General features: G+C 59.5%; 5 protein-coding genes across 8 annotated transcripts in view; 2 read left to right on the forward strand and 3 right to left on the reverse strand.

Annotated features, from left to right (window-relative positions):
- Positions 1-1,526: 1,526 nt before the first annotated feature.
- LOC121056785 (cytochrome c oxidase assembly factor 4 homolog, mitochondrial) lies at positions 1,527-3,262 on the reverse strand. The gene is made up of 2 exons (XM_040530128.1): positions 3,169-3,262; positions 1,527-2,022 (listed from the first exon to the last, which is right to left on the reverse strand). The coding sequence occupies exon 2, from the start codon at positions 1,999-2,001 to the stop codon at positions 1,720-1,722; it is 282 nt and encodes a 93-aa protein (XP_040386062.1). The 5' UTR covers positions 2,002-2,022; positions 3,169-3,262; the 3' UTR covers positions 1,527-1,719.
- Positions 3,263-3,267: 5 nt separating this feature from the next.
- Positions 3,268-16,081, forward strand: PAAF1 (proteasomal ATPase associated factor 1). 3 transcript variants are annotated; one of them, XM_040577777.1, is made up of 12 exons: positions 3,268-3,377; positions 3,473-3,513; positions 4,510-4,613; positions 4,825-4,914; positions 8,212-8,310; positions 8,983-9,133; positions 11,105-11,299; positions 11,654-11,745; positions 12,582-12,697; positions 13,931-14,013; positions 14,367-14,449; positions 15,614-16,081. In XM_040577777.1, exons 1-12 carry the CDS (start codon positions 3,331-3,333, stop codon positions 15,689-15,691), a joined length of 1,179 nt encoding a protein of 392 aa, XP_040433711.1. In that variant the 5' UTR covers positions 3,268-3,330; the 3' UTR covers positions 15,692-16,081. The 3 variants fall into 3 exon arrangements, with proteins under 3 accessions (XP_040433711.1, XP_040433539.1, XP_040433636.1); XM_040577605.1 differs by having other exon boundaries at positions 9,024-9,133; positions 10,731-11,299; XM_040577702.1 differs by lacking the exons at positions 12,582-12,697; positions 13,931-14,013; positions 14,367-14,449; positions 15,614-16,081 and adding an exon at positions 12,200-12,524 and having other exon boundaries at positions 9,024-9,133; positions 10,731-11,299.
- An 806-nt stretch (positions 16,082-16,887) lies between these two features.
- On the forward strand, positions 16,888-20,583 carry DNAJB13 (DnaJ heat shock protein family (Hsp40) member B13). 2 transcript variants are annotated; one of them, XM_040530255.1, is made up of 8 exons: positions 16,888-17,011; positions 17,922-18,025; positions 18,117-18,278; positions 18,671-18,828; positions 19,098-19,211; positions 19,701-19,814; positions 20,030-20,106; positions 20,385-20,583. In XM_040530255.1, the coding sequence occupies exons 1-8, from the start codon at positions 16,944-16,946 to the stop codon at positions 20,536-20,538; spliced, it is 951 nt and encodes a 316-aa protein (XP_040386189.1). In that variant the 5' UTR covers positions 16,888-16,943; the 3' UTR covers positions 20,539-20,583. The 2 variants fall into 2 exon arrangements, with proteins under 2 accessions (XP_040386189.1, XP_040386275.1); XM_040530341.1 differs by lacking the exons at positions 19,701-19,814; positions 20,030-20,106; positions 20,385-20,583 and adding an exon at positions 19,270-19,294 and having other exon boundaries at positions 19,098-19,236.
- Positions 20,584-21,147: 564 nt separating this feature from the next.
- LOC121058062 (mitochondrial uncoupling protein 3-like) lies at positions 21,148-24,789 on the reverse strand. Its single transcript, XM_040533087.1, has 7 exons — positions 23,672-24,789; positions 23,305-23,441; positions 22,980-23,190; positions 22,554-22,751; positions 22,092-22,193; positions 21,834-22,014; positions 21,148-21,666 (listed from the first exon to the last, which is right to left on the reverse strand). Exons 2-7 carry the CDS (start codon positions 23,428-23,430, stop codon positions 21,561-21,563), a joined length of 924 nt encoding a protein of 307 aa, XP_040389021.1. The 5' UTR covers positions 23,431-23,441; positions 23,672-24,789; the 3' UTR covers positions 21,148-21,560.
- An 82-nt stretch (positions 24,790-24,871) lies between these two features.
- Positions 24,872-26,493, reverse strand: part of C2CD3 (C2 domain containing 3 centriole elongation regulator) — a 51,323-nt gene continuing 49,701 nt past the window's right edge. Inside the window, 1 exon segment of the mRNA XM_040534068.1 lies at positions 24,872-25,786. Within this exon segment, the coding sequence (XP_040390002.1) occupies positions 25,643-25,786 (144 nt within the window). The 3' untranslated portion in view covers positions 24,872-25,642.

Below are 26,493 nucleotides of genomic sequence, written 5' to 3' on the forward strand. Positions count from 1 at the left end.
TGCGCCCCCACAGGAATACTGATCAGCCCTGCCACGCTGCTGGAATTCAACAAGGGACCGCCCGGCTCCTTGCCCTAGCTCAGCACCAGCAGGGCGGAGGGACGCAGGACCGAGGGTGTCCCGAATTTGGCTGGGCTGTTCGGCCGGGTATTGCCATCCTATAAAACCCAGAGCCCACCAACAGGTCACAGCACCCAGGTTTTTGCTCCTTTCCTTGTATTTTTAATCGTGAAAGCCAGTGGTGAAGGCTGTTTTTAGTCAGGCTGCGATCTGATCGTGCCATGTTTTGGGTAAGTATGTTATAAACAAGTCTGAGCCCTGACTTGATGGATAGTAAGAGGAAGCTAAGAAAATATAGGATTTTTTGATGCATTTCATTGGGAAATGAGCAATTTCCCTGCTGTATCTGGGGACGTCTGATGAGAAGAGAAATCTCCAGAAGCAGATGAAGGCAGTGCCTTCCTGCCTCCAGCAGCACCGCTCTCAAGACCAGCTTCACTAAGGTTTCTTGACCGGGAATGAAAAGCTTCCCCCAGTTTTGGGGTTTGGGCTGCTGAAATGCAGCCACTCTGCAGCCCCCTCCCTGGGAAGCAGCCTGGGAAGCTCCCCCGGGGCCAAAGCTGGGGGCACACTTCCCCTTTCAAGATAATAGGAGAAGATTTGAGTCTGTTTTTACAGCTTCTGGGCCTCGAGGTGGTGTTATGTGGGGCTGAGGCCACCGAGCTCCTGCTGCTGTGCCAGGAGGAACGAGGGAAGGCTCGTGGCCCCAGGAGAGCCTCCAACCCCTTCCTTCCTGGGGCTTCCCAGAAGGTAGCACCCCCCAAATCCCCGTCCCACAGTACACGAGGTTATCGCCGCCAGGAACAGCTTCAGGAAGGTGCAGAGGAGGGAAATCCACAGCAGGGCAGCGCCAAACCCCTGTGTGGCCTGGTGTGAACCCGCCATTTTGGGATGTTTGGGGCTGCGAAGCGCCCCGCTGCCTCGTTGCCGGCCACCCCGGAGCGAGTGCTTTGAGTAAATCTTTGAGTAAAAGTCCTGTGAGGAGCGGCTGAGGGACCTGGGGGGGTTTGGGCTGGGGAAGAGGAGGCTCAGGGCAGACCTTATTGCTCTCTGCAACTGCCTGAAAGGAAGGGGTGGGGAGCTGGGGGTCGGCCTCTTCTCACAGGTAACCAGTGATAGGACCAGAGGGATCGGCCTCAAGTTGTGCCAGGGGAGGGTCAGGCTGGAAATGAGGAGACATTTCTCCTCAGCAAGAGCGGTCAGGCGTTGGGACGGGTTGCCCAGGGAGGTGGTGGAGTCCCCGTCCCTGGGGGTGTTCAAGGCAAGGTTGGACGTGGTGCTTGGGGACATGGTTTGGTGGGTGACAGTGGTGGGGGGGGGTGGTTGGGCCAGGTGATCCTGGGGGGCTTTTCCAACCCTAATGATTCTGGGACTCTGTAAATCTGCATCGCACCCCCAATTTCAGCCCTGCATCGCCACGACCTCCTCCGCGCCCGAGCAGTGCAGAACGACACGAGCCGGGAGGATGAACGACACCAAAATTTAATTTCCTGGCCTAAAATTAAACGCGGATTTAACCACGACAGCAACCCGCTTAACAAAAAATAATAGAAAAAACGTCGAATAGCACAGCCCGCGTCTTTGGGGTGCCCCACCTGGGGGTGGTGCCGGTGCCCGGTGGGGGATCCCCAGGGGGGTTTTAGCCCTTGGGGGGGGCTCTCAGTCCCCCGGGGGTGAGCGTTGGGGCTGCTCGGGGTTCGGCTCCTCGGGGCGCGGGCGCTGCCGCCGGGCCATGCAGTGCCTCAAGGCCTGGACGTGGTGTTGGCAGCGCCGCCAGTCGCGCTGCTCCGCCATGCACTCCTGCAGCGCCCAGTGCTGCGCCGTGCAGCCCGTCCGCGCGATCATCGCGTCCACGGGGTCCTCGCCTTCCTCCTCCTCCTCCTCCTCTTCTTTCTCCTTTTCGGACCCGCGGCGGCTCCAGGAGTGTCCGGGCTTCGCCATCGCCCCGCTGCTGGAGGCGGGCTGGGGGTGGTGTAGGGGGGGGTTGGGTGTCGGGGTGCTGCCTCCCCCGTGAGAGCCCTGCCTTTTGGGGGCACTCACCCAGCACCCTGCCATCACCCCGCCTATGGGTGCTCAGCACCCCCCAGGGCACCCGGCAGCCCCTCTATCCTCATGGGTGCCCAGCACCCCCCATGAACCCCCTCAGGGCATCCAGCACCCACGATGCACCCCCCATGCACCCATGGGTGCCCAGCTCCCCCCAGGGCACCCAGTACCCCCCAGGGCACCCAGCACCGTCCCCATACACCCATGGGTGCCCAGCACCCCCCAGGGCACCCAGCACTGTCCCCATGCACCCATGGGTACCCAGCATTCCCCATACACCCATGGGTGCCCAACACCCCCCAGGGCACCCAGCACCCCCTATACACCCATGGGTGCCCAGCACCCCCCTGAGCACCACCTAGGGCGCCCAGCACCCTCCATGCACCCATGGGTGCCCAGCACCCCCCATGCACCCTGTCAGGGCACCCGGCACCCGTAATGCACCCATAGGTGTCCAGCAGCCCCCATGCACCCCCCAAGGCGCCCACCACCCCCCAGGGCACCCATGGGTGCCCAGCACCCCCAGGGCACTCAGCACCCTCAAGGGCACCCATGGGTGCCCAGCACCCCCCAGGCCACCCAGCACCCCCTTGTGCACCACCTAGGGTACGCAGCAACCCCCATGCACCCATGGCTTCCCAGTACCCCCCCAGGGCACCCAGCACCCTCTGTATCCCCATGGGTGCCCGGCACCCCCCTGTGCACCACTTAGGGTGCCCAGCACCCCCCATGCACCCATGGGTGCCCAGCACCCCCCAGGGCACCCAGCACTGTCCCCATACACCCATGGGTGCCCAGCACCCCCCCAGGGCACCCAGCACCCTCCAGGGCACCCAGCACCCCAAGGGCACCCATGGGTGCTCAGCACCCCCCAGGGCACCCAGCACCCCCCATACACCCATGGGTGCCCAGCACCCTCCCCCATGCACCCATAGGTTCCCACCACCCCCCAGGGCACCCATGCAGTCCCCATGGGTGCTCAGCGTCCCCCCGAGCTCCTCACCCCCCCCCCCATGGGTGCTCAGCACCTCCCCCACCCATGGGTGCCCCCCCCCTCCGCACCCGAGCCAGCGAGGCGCTGCCCCTTTAAGCCCCGCTTCCGGGTTGCACCGCCGGGGGCGGGGCTCCGCCGCGGGGGAGGGGAGGGGCGCGCGCTGATTGGACGGCGCAGGCCCGCTTCCGCCGCGCGGGGGCTGACGGGAAGGAGGAGGGCGCCTCGCCAAGATGGCGGCCGCGCTGCGCATCCAGAGCGACTGGAGCCGGGCCCTGAGGTGGGCGCCGGGCCCGGCCCCTTCCCCCCCCCCACCCCCGGCCCCTTTCCCTCGGGGACCGGCCCCCGGCTCAACCCCGCTGCTTTTTTCCGCAGGAGGGACGAGGGCGAGGCCTGGCTGAGCTGCAGGAGCCCGGGTGAGCGCTGAGGGGGGGGGGTGTAAGGGGGGGGGAGGGGAGGTTTTTGGGGGGATGGGGGGTGGGGAGCGGGTAAGGGGGCGGCTGGGGGGGTCCTTAGGGGCTTCGGGGGGGGTCCTTAAAGGGTTGGGGGGGCTTAAAGGGTGGGGGGGGGGGCTTTAAGGGTTGGGAGGGGGCTTAAGGGTTTGAGGGGGTCGTTAAAGGGTTGGGGGGTCCCTTAGGGGCTTGGGGGATCTTTAAGGGCTTGGGGGGGGGGTCCCTTAGGGGCTTGGGGGGGGTCCCTTAAGGGCTTGGGGGGGGGTTTGTAGGTTGGGGAGGGGCTGGGGTGGTATTTGAAGGCTTTTGGGGGGGGTCTTTGTAGGCGAGGAGGGGCCCTGGGGGGTGTCCTTAAAGGCTTGGGGTGGGGGAGTCTTGGGAGAAGGGCCTTAAAGCTTTAGGGGGGGCATTAAACGCTTGGGGGGCGGGGGGCGTACTTAAAGTCTTGGGGGGGGGGTCTTGGGGGGGTGCTGAAAGATTGGGGGGGTAGAAGAGGGGCCCTTTAAGGCTTGGGGGGGGCCTTAGGGGATGTCCTGAAAGGCTTGGGGAGAGGGCCTGGGGGGGGGGGTCCTTGGAGGCTGGGGAGGGGCTTGGGGGGAGGGGGGTCTTAAAGGCTTGGGGGAGGAATCTTGGGGGGGTCCCTTAAAGGTTTTGGGGGGGCTGGAAGGCTTAGTGGGGGCCGGGGGGCGTCCTTAAAGGCTTGGGGGGCCCTGGGGGGGGATCTTTAAAGGCTTGGGGCAGGAGTCTTGGGGGGGGGGGGGGGGGGGGGTTTAAAGGCTTGAGGGGGTGCCGGAAGGTTTAGGGGGGCTCGGGGGGGGGGGGGTCCTTAAAGGCGGGGGGAGTCCTTGTAGCCTGGGGGAGGGGGGGGGGGGTCCTCGTGGGCTGGGGACGTGTGGGGGCCCCCCTGTGGGCTGGGGGGGGGGTGGGACAGGTTCGAGCTGAGGGCTGCTCTCCCCGCAGGGAAGCCGACGCTGTACGGCAGCCTGACCCGCCGCGGGCTCAGCACCGAGGGCGTCCCCGACATCGCCGCCTCCGAGGGCTTCGTGGTCGGCGAAGTCACCAAGGTGCCGGGGCTGAGGGATTTTAGGGGGGGGGGGGCGGCGCGAAGAGGCCGCGGCCTTAGGGCAGCCAAAACCCTGTCACCCGAGGGGTCCGCGGGGATCCCGAGCCGCTCGGCGTCTCCCCGGCGGCACTCGGCGACCGGTTTGGAGCCCCTCCGTTTAGAAGCGTTCCAGCAGCACTGAGAGCGCTCGTTGTTTTCCCCTCTCCTCCCAGAAAAGCATTCTCGTCTCTTGCCCTCACGAAAACGCGTCCACGAAGTTCCTGGCGCCCTTCGCGACCTTTCCCGGGATTCACCAGAAAAGCGTAAGTGCCCCCCCTCGAGCGGGGAGCCCGGCGGGGACTTTAAACGGCTAATCAAAAAAAAAAAAAAAAAAAAAATCAAAACTCAAACAAAGCCCAGGATCCTTTAGGTGCTCGCGTGGATTTCCAAAACCAACCTGGTTTTTTTTTTCCTAGCTACTCACGATGCGCGTGATTCTGGGAAGCTTTGAAGGATCGGACTGTAACGCCTGTAAGGAACCAGACCGGTGACGAGGGCCGGCTTTGGGCTGGGACTGAAAAGCTTCCTTTTTGTAAAAAAAAAAAAAAATCCCAAGCGATTTCAAGCCACGAGAATCCCGATTTCCCTGAGTTTCCTAGGACGCTGGTAGTTGGTTTTTTTTTCATATTAAGGTCTCGAGGTGGGCGCTGGAGTATATCTTAGCGTGTTCCTGCAAGGGGATGTAGCAGGGACTAATTGTCGGGGGGTCTGAGGGACGTTGCCGCAGGCACCAGGTGTGGCTCTTGCAGCACTTGCAGTCAACTCCCTTTTTTTTTGTTTTTTTTTCGTTTTTGAAGCCTTTCCTTGCATTTCTTCTTCGCGTTTCAGTAATCGCAGGGTGATCCGTGAGGGTAATCGCAGAAACGAGCGTGTTGCAGTGAAAGAGGCAAATCTAAGAGGCTCCAGGCGCCGAGCTCGTAGGGCCTGCCTGCTCTCGCCTGACAAAGTTGTGATGTTTGCCACGCGACCGCCGCGCTGAGCTCCCGGTCGCAGGGTCAGTGGAGTGCTCAGGGCTCGAATGTTGCACAAAAATCGTCTGTTAAAGGTCAAGAATTTGAATAGTAGGATTTAAGGAGTAGAAAAGCCCAGCTTGTACGCTTTAAAAAAAACAAAAAAGGGCATGAACTCGCCGCTTTTTTTTTTTTTTTTTTTACTAAAACGGGTAAATCTTCGTTTAAATCGTCCTTTTTTGTTGCCCCTCGGTCAGTCTGGGGGTACACCAAGCGCGGCTCCTCGCTCAGCAGCGCCGCAGAACGGCCAGTTCAGACCGAAAGCGTAACTTTTTTTCGCGGAGAGGCGTAGCTTGGCCCCGCTGGGGAGCGCTCTGCGTTTGCCGAGCTCTTAACCCAAGGTGGAAAAGGCCCCAGGAAGCGAGCTGGGCTAAAGGGAGTCCCCTGAAGGCTTCCGGAGGGGGGGGGGGGGGTTGCGGCACGGCTGCCCCGTGGTTTACCGAGCAAATCGTTGCGCTGAACCCGGCGGAAAGCGCTGGAAAGGCGGGCTGCGCGTTGACCGAGCTCAGCGGCAACGTAAATCAAGGTGTGTGCAGCTGCGCCTCTCCCCTCTGCAAGGCGGCCGAGGCAGGAGCTGTTAATCGGGGGCTGAGCTCCAAGCTGGCGTGTTCAAAGCTCACCTTAAAACTTACCCTATTTCCCTGCTGCCTCCCGTTCCGAGCGCTCCTGTGTGTGCGTCGCCCTCCGGAGAGCTCGTGGGCGTGCCGAACGTCGACGAGGGTTTTCCTTCCCGCCGAAGCGTCCTTCGCAGGCTGGTTTTTTCGCTTGTAGAGGGAGCGAATTGCCGCAGGTTGGCTAAAGAAAACCGTAACAATCGGCAAGTACGCGCGCTTAACGGCGCTTGTGGCGGCTGAGCCGTTCCCTTGTGCTTCCGACCCCGGTTTGAATTCCCGAACCCGGCTTTTTTTAGTTGAGTTTTGGTCGCCTCTCTCAGCAAAGCCCCCTCGCTCGCCCCCGCCTCCGGGCTCCGCTGTGAAATCCGCTTCTTCAGCATCAGCGCCGGCCACGCCGGGCGCGTTGGAGAGCGTTTTTAATGATTCAGCAAGAGCGTTTCAGCCAGGTCCTGGGGCGGAAGCGGGCAGCCCCGCCCCGTCACCCACCGCAGCAGGCGGCCGGGGCCTGTGAGCACTGACGGGCTGTGAAGTGGAAGGGGAAAAGCCCCCCCCCAGCGCCCTGGCTGGGTGGCGACGGGCTTGGGATGGCGGCAGGGCTGCCGTCTGCGTTAATCGGGGCGATTCCTCATGGCGGCTCGGCACCCCTCGCTTCTGGGCCTGACTTCGGCCGCGGGAGTAGTTGGTTCGGACCCAAAAAAGCGCGCGAGCGCAGCCGCTGGGGAGCTTTTGGAGGTAATAAAGCGTGGATCCAGCAGCCTTCAGACCTTGCAAGGCCTGGCAGCCGTTCCTCTACGGAGCCGTGACAGTTCTGCTGGCTTTTTTTTTTTTAACAGGGTGCGGTGCCGGCGTTAGCCCTGTCCTAACCTTGTTCTAACGACCTAAGCAGGTGCTTTGTCGACCCCTACAGCGTCGCCGCAGCCCGTACTGGAAACGTCTCACTTGTAAGGTGCAGGACAGCCGTCGCCTTGCGTCGTTTTACCCGCATCCGGAAGAAAAAAAAAAAACCCACCCAAACCTTCGGCCTTTCTTAACTGGCAGCGGTAACGCTTCGTGTCGTGGGGAAGGCGATCCTTTGGCAGGCACGGCGGCTCGACGTCCGCCTCCCGAAGGAGTCAGGCGGCCCGGTAGTTGCGCAGAGCAGGCGGCCGCTAATCCCGCGGCGGGGAGACGCTAATCCCGCGGCGGGACCGACCCTCTGAGGAGCCAGCCCGCCTGCGTGAGAAGTTAGTTTTCGCCCAGCGTTTCGGAAGACTTCGGCTTCCTGAACATCCACGAGAACGTCTGTGGGCTCGGCAGTCGGGGCACTCGTAATATCTTGAGCTTATTTCTCAGCTGCATACAGGAGGTGCCGGAAACATCCGGATTCCTGCTTCACCCGGGGTAAACCTCCGACGCGTCCGCTCTCTCTGCAGGCTTCTGACTCGGCGTTCCTTTTCCCTCCCCGCTTTGCGGATCTCTGCGGAGAGACGGGCAGAGAATAACAACTTCTTCGTCAAATCGGTGGCGGTTACAAGAAATCCGCGGGGTTTCGTGCCAGGTCCCGGTCACCCGATTCGTTCGGGCGCTGGCCCGGAGCAGCAGCTTGCTCCTGAAGGCAGAGCGCAGCAAGCCGTGCCAACAGATAAATCGGGGAGGGCTTCTTTTTATGCCCTCCCTCTGCTGTGGAGGAAGCCTGACGGCTCGGGATCCGCTTGGGTTTTGATTTCCGAAAGGAAGGCTTAGTTAAAAATCTCAGAAAACGTGTTGAGGGTTTGAGGGGAGAGAGCCTGTGCGTCCTAGCTGAAGGACGTTAAATGTTAGGAGACCGTTACCAGGCTGAAAACGTAGGTAAGGAAGCGTTTTGTGTTGTGAAGAGTCTAGCAAAATGCTTTTGAGTAGGGATACTTAGCTTTGGACGATTTCTGTACCTGATGTTTGTTGTTTTGCCCTCCTGCAGGTTACCTGCCTTGATATTTCCAGCGGTGGAGGGCTCGGCGTGTCTGCCAGCACGGATGGGACCATGAAAATCTGGCAGGCTGCAAACGGGGAAATGAGAGTAAGAGCGGGCGGCTTTGGTGTTGAACCTCGTCCGAGATGTTACTGAAATCATTCGGCCGTGGCTTTGGTCGGGCCGTTTCCCCGCTGCGTTCTGGGGCCGGGAAAGAATTTGGGTTTTGGTTGAGGAGCTCGTGGCGATTTGGCAGCTCGGAGGTTTTCCGTCGCCCCTGCTGGCACGCACGCCTCCTCCAAAAAGAATTGAAGCCCAGCGGGCCGGGGGGGAGAGCCCCGGGGTGCAAAATGAGAGAGGGTGGTTGGGATTTACGGCCGGGGTGCCGACGGTAACTGCCAGCTCCTCGCCTGCCTGCTACGAGCGCTGAATTGACTCCGGAATGAAGAGGAGGGAGAAAAAATTCTTGCCCCTGACAGATGAACCACGCCGCGGCTAGCTGCCTCCTGCTCAGGCGTTTCTTGCAGCTGCTTGGCAGAGGCCGACGGCATTTTAAGGCGTTGTTAGAAAGAAGTGTGCTGCCTCTTGCTACGCAGCTAGCTGCCCAAGTGGCAGCGTGAGGCTCGAAGCGTGCCCGCTGCCTCTTTGCCTGCCTGGAAGCGGAGGATTTGAGCTTAAGGCCCGCGCGAGAACCAAGTTTTTTGCGGCGTCGTAGCTCGGGAACTGCTCGGCGGAAGGGCGACGACGACGGAACTAGCACGGAGCTCTTTGTTTTTCCAGAGACTTTTGGAAGGCCATGTGTATGATGTGAATTGTTGCAGGTTTTTCCCTTCGGGCCTTGTGGTTCTCAGCGGGGGAATGGACGCCCAGCTAAAGGTCTGGTCGGCGGAAGACGCCAGCTGCGTCGTAACCTTCAAAGGCCACAAAGGAGGTACGGAGGGCTTGGCCTTTCGGGTGCTTCGTGCGCTTGCCTGCCTGATTCTCTTGCGGCTGAGGGCTTCGGCCGCCAGCCTGCCGCGCTTTGTGCCGCGCGGGTGTCCCGAGGAGCTTTTTTTTTTTTTTTTTAAACCCCCAGGGTGCGAATGAAAAGGTCCGCGGTCGCTGCGTGAGCCAGCTGAAGCTGCTCCTCTCGGTGACCTGCGTTTTCTTCGCGGATTAAGGCATGGAGGGGGAGGGTGCAGCCCGTTAGCCTGCCGGAGCGGGAGGGCACGCTGTTCTTCCAGGGCGTTTCTGCCTCTCCAGAGCCCCGACCCGCATTCGGTGGCCTCGCCGCCTGTGCTGCGCTGGGACTGCCTCCTGCCCGCTCCCAGATCATCGTGCTTACATCCAGTTACTCCAGAGCCTCTTTTTTTTTTTTTTTTCCCCTGCCCGCAGAAGCACGCAGCAGCTTGTTAGGGGCGTGCAGAACTCGGGCAGGCAGCGAACCTCACCCTGGCAGCTGCTCTCGCTGTGCATGGGCGATCGTTCCGTAAGAGGGGCTGGGATAAGCTCGTCCACCCCTGCGCTGATGGCAGGCGTTCAGCTCTGCCCCCCTTGGTGATCTTGCTGCTGGAAATCAGAGCAAGTTTCTTACGTTCCTTGCCTTCTTGCGTAAAGGATGCACGGGTCACTTCACGTGGCAAGCGGAGTGCTGTTCCCGCTGCTCAGGGGGCAGCGGAGGACTGCAGGGGATGGGAAACGAGCTACCGGAAAGACTGGAGAGCAAGTTCCTGGACGGAGCCTGACATAACCTCTGAAAGGATTTGGTTGCCAGGACCCTTCATTCAGAAGCGGTGCGGGTTTACCCATACCGCTTAAGCTGTTTAATCCCCTTTACAAACTTGAACGCTTCATGAGCAAGCCCGGGGGAGCTTTGGATGCGGCATCGGATGCCCCAAACCCCGCCCGAATTCCCTCCTCCTTGACCGGGTAGCGCGGCTCTGCCCGTGCTCCTGCTGTCTCACGAGGCGCTGGGTGACCGAGAAATGTGAGCCCCGTGGCTGCCTGCCGCAAGCCTGGTCAACTTGAACTTGTTCCGCTGAACCGGCCCTCGTTTTCGTGTGGTGTAGCTGCGTGGATTCAAAATACAAACGTCCTGTAAGCGAAACACGACGGGCAGCGCGCGGTGGCTGCGGTCCGAACAGTGCTGGTGGCTCCAGCGCTGACTCTTTGCCGTTCAGGAACCCAGCCCAAGCTGCCGCCGTCGCTCTGCTTGGCTTCCGCTGACTTTCTGGGGGCTCGTCCCGCCCTTCGAGCCCGTGATGTTGAACGTTCGCTCCTGTAGGGGAAGTGCTGATTAAACCGAGCCGTCTGACCGTTCCCTTCCGCAGAAACACGGGGTTGTCTTCCAGGCCTAAACCTGGCAGCCCGCGGAGACTTAGAGCAGTTAGGGGACGCGAGCATCGCCTGAGGCTGCTCTGCTGGTGCTGCTGCAGCTGGATAGCGTGGATGCCGCTTGCCCCGTGCAGCTTCTGAGGCTATCCAGAGCTGGAGCTGGCAACGCCTTAAGAACGTTGGCCCAGGCTCTTTTTTTTTTTTTTTTCCCCAAGGGAGGGGATGGCTCTGGAGGTAGAAACTTGGCAGCCGCTGCGGTATCAGCTCAGTCTTGAGGCGTCGCTGAGCATCTCGCTGCTGACAACTTCCCCTTGTGCAGGGCAGTGGCTCCTGCTCCGTGTAATCTGCTGGGAGCTGCTGCCTTCCACGTACCTCTTTGCGGGGGCCGTGGCTCCGTGCCCCGTGTTTCACCCCCCCCGCAGTTTGCCTGCGTGCAGCCTCCGTGCCCTGCTGTGCCGCTGCTGGCACCCTGGGAGCGGTGCCTCGGGGCTCGCAGCCGAGTGCGTGCGGCTGCCTTGGGAAATGAGCTGTTCTTGGCCTCTGTCTGCCTTCTGTGCCGTCTCTGAACGTGGTCTCTCCTTTGGTGCAGGTATTTTGGATACTGCCGTTGTGGATCGGGGAAGAAACGTCCTTTCCTGCTCTAGAGACGGCACTGCCCGGCTCTGGGACTGTGGGAAATCCGCCTGCCTGGCCGTCGTGGCTGACTGCGGCTCCCCCGTCAACGGCATCGCCGTGGGCGCTGCTGACAACTCGGTGAACCTGGGCGCTCCCGAAAAAACTCCCAGTGAGGAGCTTTCTCTGAAGTCCATCTTTATTCCTCTTGGTTTTGCTTTTTCGTTGTTGTTGCCTGGTGTCGCAGGTACAATCCTGAGAGCACGGCGTGCTGCCGTGCGCCCTCGACGAGGGTCGTGAGAGTAGCTCGCTCTGGTCCTGGGGAGGAATTAAGCCTTACCGAGCAACTCGCGTGATTAGGGCTGGGGGCTTTTCGGTTACGTTGCCGCGCCTGGCGTCTTGGGGGCTGTTTTAGCGGGAATGTTACTGCAGGTTCAGCGGGGGCGGGCGCAGCTGTCAGGCTTTGTTGCCACCGCGTCTCCCTGCTGGGGTGTGTTGCCGGAGTTAACCGTTCCCCTTCCGTCAGGTGAACGTGAGATCGGGACGGAAGGGAAGATCCTGCTGCTGGCTCGAGAAGACAAGAAGCTTCAAGGGGTGGGACTGCAGAGCAGGCAGCCGGTAAGGAGCCCGAGCCGTGGTAGCGCTCTTCAAAATACCCCGCCTGCAGGAGGAGGAGGTCTGCGCGGAGCTGTGGTGTGCGCGTGGGGCTGTTCCCAGCCGCGGAGAGCGCTCTGAGACGCGAAGCTGCTCTTACAAATCCATCTCCGGCGCCCCAGCCCCTTGGTTTCTGCTGTAGCTGCTCCTCGGTTTGGGGTGTGTGTGTGTTGGGGGGACATTGAGGAATAAGAATTACTCACGTGCTCCCTCCTCAGCAAGGGAAAGGCAGCTGGCAGGCCTCGGGTGCTGATACCGGGGCGCTCCCGGGCAGTGGGACAGAACCTCCTGCCGTAGCAGACTTCATTCCTTCTGGGCTTTGTGGGGGGGGTGAAAATTGGGTGGAGCCGGTCCCGCTGGCCAGCCTCGGTGAGCGTGTGGCACAGGCCCAGCTGGTAAAAGCTCGCAGCCCCCGCTGCATCGACCGCGGCCCTGTGAGAAGGGAGTGGCCTCTGCCAACCTGGTCCTGCTGCTCCGCGCGTGTCTGGAGACAAATCTGGGCTCGGGAGGGGTCTGCCTGCCACTGTGCGGCGCGTTTGTTCTCCGGCGGGGACCCAGGAGCGTTCACCGATTGCATCAGCTTCGCTCGCTTGGCCGGACTGGTGCTGGAGCACATTTCTCCCGTGCATCTTGGAGCAGAGCCCTGGGGTTATTAATCTAGCTTGGGGCTTGCCGGTTTGTGCCGTGACTCACAGAAACGACCGTGCTGACCTGCTAAATAAATCAATTCCTATTCCTGTGTGTCCTTTGGCTGCTTTGTCCCCGTTTGTGAGCCTCTGACACTTGTCCTACATTCGCAGGTGTTCCTCTTTGTTGGATCCGACGCGTTCAACTGCTGCACGTTCCTCTCGAGTACTTATTTCCTAGCAGGGACTCAGGACGGGAACATCTATCAGCTGGACGTGAGAAACACAAAGTGAGTGCCTGCCTGGGGCTGCAGGTGTTTAAAAGGCAAATTTTTGTTTTCCTCTGGGAAGGAGAGCCAGGTCACAGGTGCTGGCAGACAGTGCCTCTTCTGAAGGGTGGGTACAGCCCCAGGAATGGCACTGTGAGCGTTTGAGCACCTTGCAGACTGTTCTTTCTCTTGGGGAGCGCTGAGGGTGATGCTTTTGCTGGTGTTAGTGCTCTTGGGGGATGCTCTCTGTCAGTCACCAGAACGTCCTGAATTGGAAGGGACCCACCGAGGATCACGGAGTCCAACTCCTGGCTCCGCACAGGACCACCCAAAAATCAAACCGTATTTCTGAGTGTCCAAACGCTCCTGGAACTCCGGCAGACTCGGTGCTGCGACCGCTTCCCTGGGGAGCCTGGTCCAGTGCCTGACCACCCTCTCGGTGAAGAACCTTTTCTTGATACCTGCGTACATACAGGCAGATTTACCACAAGACTTCCAGCAGCAGTATCTCTCCCACCAAAAGCACAGCCCCTTCCTTTTTCTCTTTTTTTTTGCCACCGAGACCTAAGTGTGTAGGATCTTACCCCTTTAGTGTGTAGGATCTTACCCCTTTAGTGTGTAGGATCTTACCCCTTTAGTGTGTAGGATCTTACCCCTTTAGTGTGTAGGATCTTACCCCTTTAGTGTGTAGGATCTTACCCCTTTAGTGTGTAGGATCCTACCCCTTTAGTGTGTAGGATCTTACCCCTTTAGTGTGTAGGATCTTACCCCTTTAGTCTGCTCCTCGTGCCAGTGTAGGGCTGCAGACAGCTGCTGAGGGCGGGAGCTGCCCTGAGTTGGTTTTTAATCAGTGTCAAAAGCAAGCGCTAAGTGGGGAGCATCCAGATGGTGCTTTTGGGTGGAGAGGCTCACATAAAAGTCTGAAGATTCTTTCATGCTGGATAAGCTCTGAGCTTACGGATGCGTTTTGGTAGGGATAATCCTTGTCTGTAATCCCACAGGGAGGCTTGCTGCTGGTTACCTGCTAGCTCACTTTTTATTCCCGCTTCTGTGATAACATCTGTGGGACAACTGTGCTGTCTTTCCTCTGCATCCAGACGACAGACTGCTAGCTTCAGATCAAGTCCCCGTGTCTTATGTTCTGCTCATGTATCTTTTAATTGCTAGCTCACCTTCTTTGTTCAGTGCTGACACACTGGAATGGGTTCTTGACTACAGACCGTAATTTGTCTTTGTTTCTGCTTCTCTTTCTAGTGCTCCAATCCAGGTCATTCAGAGATCAGGAGCACCGGTGCTTTCTCTGCTTCCCTACCGGGATGGATTTGTTGCCAGCCAAGGTAACTTGGGTGCTGTGTCGTGGCAGTACAGATTGTGTGATGGAAGTGAGCAGTTCTGTGCTCTTGGTGGGTTGCCCTGGGCGTCTGAGCTGCTAGGACAGTTTCCATGGCACAAAGGGAATGCAGTAGGAATTATATTACGTGCTTGCTTTTTGTTTTTTCTTGTGTTCCTCCAAAATTGGGTATCCGAGGTGCTTCTCAACCATTAGAGCCTTTTCCCACCTCACTCTCGCAGCACGTCTCCATTTTCTTGGGCATTTCTGCTCGGCCTGTAGTGCTGGTTGTAGAAACGGTGTGGCTTATTTCAGTAATCCATGCACCTTCCTTGCTTGGTATCTCTTCTGCTTGACCAGGTGACGGAACCTGCTTTATCATCCAGCAAGACCTTGATTATGTCATCGACCTCACCGAAGCTGACTGTGACCCTGTGTACAAGGTAAGGAACATTGACGAAGGTAAAAGGTGCTGGGGAAGGCGATGCCAGGTAGCAGGCAGCTGCATTTATTTGATATTTACTTGATTCTATGATTTATCTCAGGAGTTGGCAGCCCACACAACGGGTTCCTTCGCACAGTTGACTTGTTAGCTTTTTTTTTTTTTTTTCCAGCTGAATAATCTTAATATTTTGCATAAGCAAATCCCATCAGCGTTTCTCTGCGGTGCGTGGTAGCATTATCTCCGCTGTGCAGGAGTAAAACTGAAGCAGCGGAAAACTTCGTTGTTGGAGTAGATCTTACAGAGCCGTGTTTCTGTAAAGAAGCTGGAATTGATCTGTGCTTGGAAGATTATCAGGGTAAAAGCAACAGTTGGTGGCATAGTGCTGCCTGTCTTCTGCTCCTTGGCAGTGTGAGCCCAGAAAGTACTTCCGATGTTCTGTGTCCAGAAGCTCTGCTGAGCTTGCACAGATCAGGGAGGGTGACTTGGGTTCCCTGGGCTCTGAACCTTGTATTACTGATGGAAGTTAGCTCCTAGTTTTACGCTGTCCTAGCTGCACAGTCCTCTGACCTAGAAAGACATGGTTAATGTGCAGCATCACTCTCAGGCTGAAACTTGACCTGCAGAATTTGTATGTGGGCAAAACCCAGCCCTTCAGATCTAACAGAAGACCCCTTATGTGAGCACTTAGCTGCTCACCTCTGAGATGAGTGAAGTCTTGAAGTGTCCTTACAAACCTGCTAATGCTGTTGCAGGAAATGGTCACCTGCTGTTCCCTCTGTTTTTTTCAAAAAGTCCAAAAGGAAACGTGATTTCTGTCAACAAGTGCCAGAGCTGGTTGTCAGGACTGCTCTAAGGATGAAGGAGAGGGTTATTTGGGCTGCCTGTAAATCCAAGGGAAATAAACTTTTTCCTCTATGTGTGAATGTCCTTCAGTGACTTGTTAGGTACCAAGGGGAGATGGGAACGTTTCCTGCCAGATGGTGGTGACTGGTGATTGATGGAAGAGATCTGTTTTGAGAGAGAAAGTTTAAGGTGCCACATGTCTTCTCTAGACATCCAGGCTCTTCTTGGAGAAGCTGCAGGGTGTTGACCATCTCTTATGTTTAACTGTCACGTTGAGGGATACTGTGCTCAAATACTGCTCTCTTTTTTTTCCTTTCAGGTGGCTTCTTGGGAGAAGCAGATTTATACATGCTGCAGAGACGGGATAGTGAGGAGATACCAGCTTTCTGACCTCTAGGTGTTGTGATCACTGAATAGCAGAGAGAAGTGCTGAAATAGCTGTTCCATGCTTATTTTCCTGTACAGTGCGTGTGAGATGTGTAAATAGAAGGCTCTGAGTGATGACCAGGCTGTAAATAGAGAGTTTTTTGGTGGGAGGGGGATACCTGTTAGAACACAACCCTGTTTTTTCATTGGTAAGTGGTCTGAGGTGTTAGGTTCTTGGCATTGCAGCAATTTTTTCATTTTTTTTAAAACTATCGTGTAGGTAACTGCTGTTTCTGAGGGGGGATTAAACTGGGATTGGGCGCGATGGCCGTGGCTGTGTTGTGGTATGGACTGAAATAAAGCAACTGGTTTGGTAACGTGTATGGGGAACAATGTTTTCATGAGAACTTTAAAAATAAAATACGAAAATGAAGCACTGCCTGAGATGTTGTCTGTGGGTTTGTGCCTGGTGCGCCATGCCAATAAGCACACAGTCAGAATCCACATGAAGGTCTTTTTAATTAACTAATAAAATATATAATTCTGCAGAGTCAGGTGCTTAGTGATCTTTTGCAAAGCAAGCACACCTCTGACTTCAGTCGCTGTTATTTAGACACAGCAAACTTGTGAAAACTATGTTTCGGGCTACTTTTGATTAGCTAGTCCAGCTCCCCTAACTTATCTCTGCTTAGTTTGCACATTACAGAGGACTGGGGGGAGGGGGAAATGACACCAGATCCCCCATCAGCATTTTGATGGGTGTGATTTTTAAAATGTTAATGACCCCTGATGAGCAGAAGGTTACTAGAGATCAGTCTGGAGCTGTTTTTCTCCTTATTTTTTACTTTTTATCCCTTACCTTCCTCCCTTCTGCTAGCTCAAGGCTACCTGTCTCTCTGTTTCCTTATTTTCTCAGCTAAAAGACTATATTTACGTCAAGATTTCCTTGTTTTTTCACAGTTTTGGGACTACAGCGTGAGTTTCTATCCGTTGGCCCAGAGCCGAGATTAAACCTCACGCTGAACCCCGTAAAGCTTGAGGCTCCCTGAAATAACCACAGTTGGTTTCTTAATACGTGGAGACCATATGTAGAATATGTCTTGCACGTGTTGAGCAAGGACAGCCGGGTGTTTGATTTTGGGACTGCCGAAAATGCGTTTTTTTAATCACTTTTCCATCCTAAGGCCGTTACAGGGGGCGCAAGATGGCGGACGGCGCCACAGGGCGGCGAGAACTACAACTCCCGGCGTGCCCCGCGCCGCGCCCCTAGCAACGGGGCCGCCATGGGGCAGGACTACTACGCCGTGCTGGGGCTGGGCCGCGGCGCCTCGACCGCCGACATCCAGCGGGCGTGAGGGGGGCCGGGGGGCCTGGGGGGGTCGGGGGGGGCTCGGGGGGGAGGCTGCGGGGCTTGGGGGGGCTGTAGCCGGCGGGGGCTGGGAGGTGGGGGGGGTTGGGGGGGGCTGCGGGGCTCCGGGATGGGCTCTTTTCATCTTCCTCTTCCTCATCTTCCTCCTCACCATCATCTTCCTCCTCCTCATCTTCCTCCTCCTAATCCTCCTTCTCACCATCATCTTCCTCATCACCATCATCATCCTCATCATCATCTTCCTCATCCTCGTCCTCCTCCTCATCTTCCTCCTCACCATCATCTTCATCATCTTCCTCCTCACTATCATCTTCCTCATCACCATCTTTCTCATCGTCATCTTCCTCCTCACCATCATCTTCATCTTCCTCCTCACCATTATCCTCACCATCATCTTCCTCCTCATCCTCCTCCTCATCCTCCTCCTCCTCATCTTCCCTATCACCATCATCTTCCTCCTCACCATCATCTTCCTCCTCATCCTCCTCCTCATCTTCCTCCTCCTCCTCATCTTCCCTATCACCATCATCTTCCTCCTCACCATCATCTTCCTCCTCCTCCTCCTCCTCCTCATCTTCCCCATCACCATCATCTTCCCCATCACCATCATCTTCCTCCTCACCATCATCTTCCTCATCCTCCTCCTCCTCCTCATCTTCCCCATCACCATCATCTTCCTCCTCATCTTCCTCCTCCTCCTCATCTTCCTCCTCACCATCATCTTCCCCATCACCATCATCTTCCTCCTCACCATCATCTTCCTCATCCTCCTCCTCCTCCTCATCTTCCCCATCACCATCATCTTCCTCCTCATCTTCCTCCTCCTCCTCATCTTCCTCCTCATCCTCCTCCTCACCATCGTCTTCCCCCTCCTCCTCCTCCCGCCCCGCAGCTACCGCCTGCTGGCCCTGAAGAGCCACCCGCTGAAGTGCCGCGAGCCCGGGGCGCAGGAGAGGTTCAGGCAGCTGGCCGAAGCCTACGACGTGCTCGGCGACCGTGAGTGCGGGGGGCTCGAGCCGGAGGAGCTCTCCCAGTTCCACAGCAAAAAAAAAATAATGATAATACTCGATATCTCCTCGTCCTCTAGCTGCGAAGAGAGGCGTCTACGACAGGTTTGGAGAGGAAGGTCTCAAAGGCGGCATCCCCCTAGCGTGCGGCGATGAGAACGCCTGGACGGCCGGCTACGTGTTTCACAACAACCCTGACAAGGTCTTCAAGGAGTTCTTCGGCGGAGACAACCCCTTTGCAGGTACGTGGCTGCTCTGCTGCCTCCCTGCGGGGTCCGCGCCCACCCTGGGGTGGCTCCGAGGCCGCTGCCAGCCCCAGAACATTGAGGTTTGCGGGGCCGTTTCCCTCCCCAGCTACCCAAACGCACTGCGTGTGCCCCGGGGTTGCCGCCCGAGGAGCTCTGCTTCTGCCCCTCCGTCTTCTTCCTCCCTCGGTGCTTCCTCTTGAGTTTTGCCTCTCCGAGGCCGGCTGTGCTGCAGGGTTTAGTCCCCAGGAGGATGCCAGCCTCCCCTGCTGGGAGCTTTTATTCTCCCCTCTCCTGACTGACCCTGGGATTCGGAGTTGCCGTCCCTGAGCCCCGTGTTATCCCCCCCCCCACCCCCGCGTCCTATTTCCCTCCGCTCGCCCCCGCAGAATTCTTTGCTGAGGACGGCTCGGAGGTGGTCGTGCCCTTCGGGGGGCTGCGAGGCCGCGGCGCGCTGAAGCAAGACCCCCCGATCGTGCGGGATCTCCACCTCTCCCTCGAGGATCTCTTCCACGGCTGCACCAAGAAGATCAAGATCTCCCGCAGAGTAAGGGCTCGCGCTGGGCGCGGCGGGGACTTCTCCTGGCGGTGCGGGACGTTCCAGCGGCAGAACCCGGAGCTTTGAGGCTGGTCCTGCACCTCGGGACCTGAAAACCAGAAATGCAGGCAGGATCCCAGCCGGTTGCCTCCTTCCCTGGCTCGCCGGGAGGAATTCAGCCCGAGAGCTGATGGAGATCTCACGGGAAGGGCTGATTCCAGGGAGGAGGAGCCCATGCTGCCTTGCCGAGCTCTTCGTCACCCTCATCTGCCCCGCAGGTGATGAACGAAGACGGCCAAACGAGCGCCATCAGGGACAAGATCCTGACCATCGACGTGCAGCCAGGGTGGAGGCAAGGCACCAGGATCACCTTCGAGAAGGAAGGAGACCAGGTAACGGCCGCGGGGTGATGTTTTGGGCCGGGGTGTGGGGGGGGGGGGCCTCAGGACCGGCCGCGTGCTCGTTGCAGCTTTCCCGTTTGCGCCCTTTGCGCTGCTGCAGGGAAGCGACAGATTCCTCCGGCGCAGACAAGTGCTGCTGTGCTCAGGAAGACAGCAAAAAAAAAATAAAAATAAAAATAAAAAGAGCCCTTTCTGGCTGTTTTTTTTCTTTCTGTCTGACTTTTTCCTTAGGATAAAAATAATTGAAAGGGGTGGTGGTTGTTCTGTCCGGCCTCACCTTCGCAAAACCCAGGCTGGTTTTCTCTGGCAGGAGGCTTTTTGATACAGACTTTTTTTTTTTTTTTCCCCTAAATGAAGAAAATCCCTTTCTTTTCTCCCCAGCCAGCAGCCAGCAGCACCGAAGCGGGGCAGGCGATCGTGTCACCTTCCCCTGTATAAAGCTGTAACATCCCCAGTTACCTTTTTTCCCTTTGCTTTTAGGGTCCCAATGTCATTCCAGCGGACATCACCTTCGTTGTCCAGGAGAAACCCCACCTGAGGTTCAAAAGAGCCGGCGACAACCTCACCTACGTGGCCACCATCCCCCTGGGAAAGGTGGGGAGCCAGGAGGCGAGGAGCTGCCGCCTGCTCCTGCGCTGTGAGGGGCACCAGGAGCGGGCGCGGAGCAGCCGCTGGGTGCTGGGGGAGCCTTCCCCTGCCACGGGGGGGTTGGGGGGGGCTGGCGAGGCCACGTGGTGCTCACACGGTTTTGTAAAATGGGTCCCTTCGGGGCTTAAAAATGCAGCTCGGGGCCCTGCTGTGTCTCGCAGGCGTTGGTCGGCTGCGCGGTGGAGGTGAGGACGCTGGACGGGCGGCTGCTCAACGTCCCCGTCAACGACATCGTGGAGTGAGTGCCCTCGGAGCCTCCCCGCGGGCTCCTGCTCCCCGCGGGGCGCTGGGCCGGGGGGGGGAGCTCCTCGCCTCTTTCGGGGGCCTCTGAGGTTTAGTAACGTGGGGGATGAAGCTGAAAGGGGAGCACAGGCCACGGGTGGAAGCTTGGGGGAGCAAACCTGCCCTCAGCAACTTGCTCAGAAGCACCCGGGGCTCTGCAGAGCGCGGGGCAGCGCTGGAAGGGCAGGTTTTTTTGGGGACCAGGAGCTCCTCAGCCCCTCCTTTGCTTCGCAGCCCCAAGTACCGCAAGGTGGTGCCCGGCGAGGGGATGCCGCTGCCCGGGGACCCCACGCGCAGAGGCGACCTGCTCATCTCCTTCAACATCTGCTTCCCCAAGCAGCTCACGCCCGACAAGAAAATGCTCCTGAAGAGCGCGCTGCTCTCCTAGCCAATAAAGCGCTGCTGCCAGCACTGGGGACGAGGGATTTCCCCCGGGACCTGGGCTCCACGTGGCTTTGTGGTGGCTTTGTGGTGACGGGGGCGGCTGCCAGCTCAGCTGCTGCGGGGTCACAGAGGGGGTTTTGGGGGGAACAGGAGCGCCGGGCTCTGCCCTCGCGGGCTGCTGGGGGCTGGTCCTGGCAGGGGAGCGGAGCGGGACGGGGCGGTGCAGCCCCCACGGATCGCACCGCGCAGGGCTGGTGTCAGCCCTCTGCGCTGGGCTGGAGTTAACAGATCCTGGAAAGCTTTTTGGGGACTCGGGGAGCCCCCCCCCCCCCCCCTCCTCACAGCCCAGAAGCCACCCACTGGGGAATACGCTGGCTGCACTCACAGGCTCCCCCACAGCCAGGCAGAACAGGGTCGTTCCTGGGTTTTATCTGGGGACGTGCGCCAGGCAAGCTGCTCGGTGCTCTCCCAGAGGCGGTTATTCCTTCAGAGAACCCCCCCTCCCATCCTGACATTGGTGGTAGGGGGACCAGGTGAGCTTGTAGGGCTTTTCCAACCTTAACGATTCTGTGGTCCCCCCAAAAGGTGAAGGAACCGCGAGTCCCGCTGCGCTCAGACCCCATAGGGGTGATTTATTTGAAGCGTGAGTGAGGAAATCACAGGAATCACCGCGTTTTTCCCCCATCCCTCAATTCCGTCCCGCCTGCCCACACCTCTCCCTTCCATTCGTCTCGTTCCCGCTGCCGCCAGGAGCGATGCTCTCCGGGCTGGAAACCCTACGAGTGCTTTTAATTCCCCTCTAAACTCCTCTCTGGAAACCTTTTCTCCCACGTCCCTGCAAACGGCCGCCTGCAGCGCCTCCGTCCGCCTCGCCGGTCCCTCTCGGGGACCCTCTTGGTCCTCATCATCATCCCCATCGGGCCGTGGGGGGGGGGGGGTGTTTGGCCTCGTTCCCCCCACGCTGCCGCAGCAATTAACGTAATTTACTCCTGCCCCTTGCCCGCGCTGGCGAGAGGGGCCGGGGGCTCAGGGGGGAGCCGGCCGGGCCAGCACCGCAGCACGTTGTAGCTGCTCGTAGGAGATGAACATCACCACGTTCCAGGAGCCGAGCCGCAGGAAGGAGGGGACGAACCTGTACCGGGAAAAAAACGGCGCTGGAGGGGACGTCCCCGGGGCCCCAAAGCCCTGCCTCGAGTCCCGACGGTGGCAGCCCGGGGTGTGTGTGGGGGGAGGGGGTGCTGAGCCACGCCGGTGCCCGTGCACGCCGCGATATTGCCCTTTTTTTTACCCCAAACTCACCCCTTGTAGAGGCCGGCGAGGCCGTCCTGCATCAGGAGGGCCAGGAGGCAGCTGAGCACGTTCCTGTACTGCCCGGGGCCGGCGTTCATGTACCGCGTCTTCACCACGTCCGCCGGCGACGCCACCACCGTGGCGCAGAAACCGGCCCCGAAGGCGGCCACGAAGTGGCAGGGGACGTTGTCTGTGGGGCAGGGCTGGGCCGGTGAGGGCCGTGGGGATGGGGCCGGCGCCCGGCAGCGTCCCCTGCACCAACCTCACCTGTCATCAGCTGCGCCCGCAGCAGCGCGTCCTTGATGAGGTCGTAGGTGACGAGCTCCCCGCAGTTAACGATGGCGTTGCGGGCGATGTTGGGCAGCGTCCCTGTGTGGGGCGGGGGGGGGGGGGCGGTGGCACCGGGCATGGTGCTCACAGCCCCCCTGGAGCAGCCTGGGTGGGGTCCCAGCCCTGTCCCCACTCCGGGGGGGGGGGGGCAGGAAAGCTGGGGAGGGACTCTTGGTCAGGGCTGGGGGGACAGGACGAGGGGCACCGGCTGGAGCCTGGCAGGGGGGAGGCTTCGGGGAGGCGTTGGGAAGAAATTCTTCCCTCTGAGGGCGCTGAGGCCCTGGCCCAGGCTGCCCAGAGGAGCTGGGGGTGCCCCAGCCCTGGTAGGGGCCAGGCTGCGGGGGGCTTTAGGGCCCCTTCCAACCCAACCCAGCCTCTGATTCCCATCTCAGCCCCTACCTCTCCACAGCCCGCGGACGCCCTCCTCCCTGGCGATGGTGCGGTACGCGTCCACGGTGCCGCTGTAGCGCCGGGCGCTGTCCGGCAGCGCCCCGTGGGCCTGGAAGCGCACCTTGACCACGTCGGTGGGTTGGGCGCACGTCACCGCCACGGCCCCCGTGGTGCAGCCCGCCAGCAGCCGCGCCGCCAGCCCCGTGCCTGCGGGAGGACACGCACGCCTTGGGGACACCCCCCCCGAGCGGGGAACCCCGCGGCGAGCCCGCAAGCGGGGACGGCTCCGGGGTGTGAGATTTGGGAGGGGTTGTGGGGATCGGGCACCACGGGGTGGGCTCTGCCCCGTCACGGGGAGGTCGCACATCGGTATGGGGGTGGGTGCAGGGAAGGGGTTTGTGCACGGGGCAGGGTCCCGGCCGCTGTTGCACTCACTCTCAGCCCCCTTCGGGGTGTAGAGCTGCTTCACCGAGTCGTACAGCCCGATGCGGATGGAGGCGAAGCTCATCTGGCGCTGCAGCCCCGCCGCCAGCCCGCTGTAGAGGCTGCGGGGCCCCTCGGTGCGCACCATGGTGCTCAGCGTGCCCAAAACGCCCCGGTACTCCACCGTGCTGGGGCTCCGGGGGATCCGCACCTCGCCCTGGATCTGCAGGGTGCCGATGGCGTCACCTTACCCTCTGCCCACCCCCCCCACAAAACGCACCCGCGTGGGGGGTCCCAGCGCTGCGGGGAGCTTTTAGCGGGGTTTTCGGGGCCGTACCTGCAGCCGCACTTTGGCGGTGTCCAGGGGGAAGGTGCAGACGTCGGCGATGCAGGCGGCCGTCCCGGCGCTGAGGAACTTCACGGCTGCCGGCGGGGGCACCTCGGGGGGCTTCAGGCCCACCATGGCTGGAGGGGCTGCAAGGGAATGGGAGGGTTCGCAGCGGGGTGCCGCGTCGGGAGGGGCTTCCTCCAGGCTCCCGGTTTGGGGACGGAGGTGACGATTTGCCGGGGCGGCTCTGGCTGCCTTGGGACACGCTCAGAAGCCAAATCCTTCCCCCTTTCTTCGCACGCGTCCTCAGGGAAACCGAGGCACGGAGCCTCCTCGCTCAGCCCGCTGACCCCCCCCGGATCCCACAGGGCCTTACCGTGGGGACCCGGGCACCGCGTCCCCGTCTGCCTCCTTACATCCCGCTGTGCGCAGCCAGCGCCCTGCGAGCCAGCTCCTTGGCCCTCCCCTTATATAGCGCCCGGGGGACGTTCCAGCAGCCACCGGCGTCGGGTGACAGCAAAACCCCGTCCCCCGGTGGCATTTGAGCTGCTGAAAGCGGGGCCACCTGGCACGCACGAGGGGTTTGCTTCATTTCGACCCCTGCTCCAAACACGCTCCTGCCCGGCTGGGACCCTGGGGCCGGGGAGCACGGCACGGGGCAGGTCCGACCCTCTTGGCCCTGGCACCGGCCACGCGTTTGTCATCGATCCCAAGCAGCTGTCAGGGCCCCGGGCTCGCTGCTGAGCTTGTTTACCGGCGGGATTTCCTACAGCGTGTCCCCTGCGCTCACGTGGCGCGACCCCAGGGCAGGGGCCAGGCGGGCGGCTGAGGTAAACCCCAAATCAGAAACCCCTCCGTGTCCGTGCCCAGGCTCAGGCAACAAAACCCACGCTGTCCTTTCGAGGGCTGCGATGCGCAAAGGCTCAGGATGCAGCTCGGGACAGTGCTGGAGGCTGAGGATGGGATGAAAGCTCAACAAGTGTCCCTTTCCTTCCCTTTCCTACTGTCTTAAAACTCAAGGCCATGCTGGCACGGTGCTCCCAGCCCCGCCCTGGGTTTTTTGGGGATGCCAGGAGGATCGGCAAGGGGAGAAGGAAGCCCTCGCATCCCTCCTGTTCTTGCAAGGGAAGCTGAGGACGCGCCGTACGGGGACACCTGGCACCTCCACCTCCCTGCCCGGGCGGCGCTGACGCACAGCGTGCCCCAAGGGGCTCTGGAAACGGTTTCGCCTCCCCGCAGGGACAAGGAGAGAGACATTCGTGGTGAATTACGCCTTTAGGAAAAACAAAAGCGCAGAGAAGGGAGCAAAAAAGGGACGATGAAACTTCAGCTCCCAATATCCTGACTCGAAAGTGGGGTTCTAAAGGCAGCTTTTTTCCGGAGACAGGAAGGCTTCGCGCTTGCTCGCCTCCACCGTCCACCTTGGGCAATGCAGCAACGCTCAACTCCCCCTCAAAGCAGAGACCTTTACGCACGCCCTCAGCCCCCCCAGCCTCCAGGACGCATTTCTGTGGCATCCCCGAGGCTGTTGTGGGTCCAAGCCCTGCTCACCCGGAGCCAAGCACTGCACCCCAGACGAGAAGAAATCATAATTTTATTGAAACACAAACAGCGGTCGGGGAGCGGTACAAAAAAATAACTTAGCTTGGTTTGCATCAAAGCCGTTATCCAAAAGGTAGCAGACAAACACGTACAAAAATAATTTACGTTATAAAAGTGCCACATTTCCCGTAAAAGGCTTCTGTACACACACCGCTATTTCACAGGACCCTGGGTCTGTATTTACACAAGCACCGTGGGTGCACGCGTTCCTCTCGCACTCGGAGAATCAGCAAACTGCTTCCCAGCAGTGATTTTTGGGTGTACGAGGTGGGGAGGGAGCTCCTCTCCTCTCCCCGTCCCCAGCACACGCGGGCAGGGAGGCAGCAGTGCTCAGCTCCCCGCCAGGACGGCCGATTTTTAATGTTCTCCCTCCTTTGGTTCAAGAAAGAGGAGCTGCCCCAAAATGGGACGCTTTACCCAGCTTGTTGAAAAATAAAACTAAAAGGCGGAGGGGGGTGTAACTGGAGAAATTTCACAGGAATAAAGCTCAGAACTCGAGCACCTGAAGGCCGGGTGACGCCCTGCTGCTTAGCCTAGGGCTTGAGTCTCACCTGGGCGCTGGCCTCGCAAGGTGCAGTCTCTCAGCTTCCCTTGGCTGACCACCAGGCTCTACCTCCCTTTAAATTAATACCAATTAGGCAAAACATCAGAGATTGAACCCAACTGCTGCCTTCTCCTCCCCCCCGGAGGCTGCAGCCTTTGCCCACAGCAGGCTGGAGCCGCTCCGGACGGGCTCTCACCCTCGCTACTCTTTCTTGGAGAGCCGAGCAGAGAAGATGCGGGCGATTCTCTTGGCTTCTTCTTCCGAGAGAGCGGCCGGGGCCAGCGCCAGCCTCTGACGGTTTGGCCTTCGGTACGGGATTCCTCGCAGCGCAGCTCCGCGTCCGCTCTGGGGAGAGAAGGAACAAAACTTTACAGCCCTGCGAGCTCTGCCCGGGTGCTGGGTGTGCCTTTTGCGGCCTGCGAGCAGCTGGATACGCAGAAATCACCCTCCTGAGGTTTTCCCTTGCTCACTGGTTCTTCTTCAAGGGCTTTTTCTCACCCCGCACACTGAGAGGCATCGCGGCCGGGCTGGGTATGGGTCTCGGAGCACAGCGCTCCGCATTTCTGGGAATATCTCAGTAGTCCCCATTTCCTCCTTCCCAGATTACCTGAGTGTCCGTTTCAAACAGAAGCACCGAACAAAAATCCCACTGCCGTAACCGCTCGGATGATTTCACCTTAAATGTTAAAGTCTCTAGTTTTTTGCTTTGATTTTTGCTGTTCACTTCCCCTCTGCCCCTCACCTCCGTGCCCTTTCGCTCCGACACCGCGCAGCCTGGCCTGGGAACAGGCTGCCGGAGCTGTCGGCTGCGTGAAAGGCAGAGGAGAAGGACGAGCAGCATTCCCGTGGCTTCCCATCCCCGCCTTCAGCGGCTGCGTGCCTGCATTTAGCTTCTAGGGGAGAGGTGAACTCGCCGGGGTGCTCACGTGCTGTTGGGGCTGGAAGCTGGTTACCTGTGAGCAGAGGCCGACCCCCAGCTCCCCACACCTTCCTTTCAGGCAGTTGCAGAGAGCAATAAGGTCTGCCCTGAGCCTCCTCTTCCCCAGCCCAAA

This window comes from Cygnus olor, chromosome 1 (assembly GCF_009769625.2).
Source record: "Cygnus olor isolate bCygOlo1 chromosome 1, bCygOlo1.pri.v2, whole genome shotgun sequence".
NCBI classification, from domain to species: Eukaryota; Metazoa; Chordata; class Aves; order Anseriformes; family Anatidae; genus Cygnus; species Cygnus olor.

What these genes read in the sequence shown, in the direction of transcription:
- LOC121056785 (XM_040530128.1), bottom strand. Translation starts at nt 2,001, where the DNA reads ATGGCGAAGCCCGGACACTCCTGGAGCCGCCGCGGGTCCGAAAAGGAG.
- PAAF1 (XM_040577605.1), top strand. Translation starts at nt 3,331, where the DNA reads ATGGCGGCCGCGCTGCGCATCCAGAGCGACTGGAGCCGGGCCCTGAG. An exon ending in GCTGAGCTGCAGGAGCCCGG is followed by an intron (nt 3,514 to 4,509) that starts GTGAGCGCTGAG and finishes CTCTCCCCGCAG; the next exon opens with GGAAGCCGACGCTGTACGGC. An exon ending in TGGTCGGCGAAGTCACCAAG is followed by an intron (nt 4,614 to 4,824) that starts GTGCCGGGGCTG and finishes CTCTCCTCCCAG; the next exon opens with AAAAGCATTCTCGTCTCTTG.
- DNAJB13 (XM_040530255.1), top strand. Translation starts at nt 16,944, where the DNA reads ATGGGGCAGGACTACTACGCCGTGCTGGGGCTGGGCCGCGGCGCCTCG. An exon ending in ACCGCCGACATCCAGCGGGC is followed by an intron (nt 17,012 to 17,921) that starts GTGAGGGGGGCC and finishes CCCGCCCCGCAG; the next exon opens with CTACCGCCTGCTGGCCCTGA. An exon ending in CTACGACGTGCTCGGCGACC is followed by an intron (nt 18,026 to 18,116) that starts GTGAGTGCGGGG and finishes CTCGTCCTCTAG; the next exon opens with CTGCGAAGAGAGGCGTCTAC.
- LOC121058062 (XM_040533087.1), bottom strand. Translation starts at nt 23,430, where the DNA reads ATGGTGGGCCTGAAGCCCCCCGAGGTGCCCCCGCCGGCAGCCGTGAAG. An exon ending in CCGCCAAAGTGCGGCTGCAG is followed by an intron (nt 23,191 to 23,304) that starts GTACGGCCCCGA and finishes GGCACCCTGCAG; the next exon opens with ATCCAGGGCGAGGTGCGGAT. An exon ending in CTCGCCGGCCTCTACAAGGG is followed by an intron (nt 21,667 to 21,833) that starts GTGAGTTTGGGG and finishes TTCCCGGTACAG; the next exon opens with GTTCGTCCCCTCCTTCCTGC.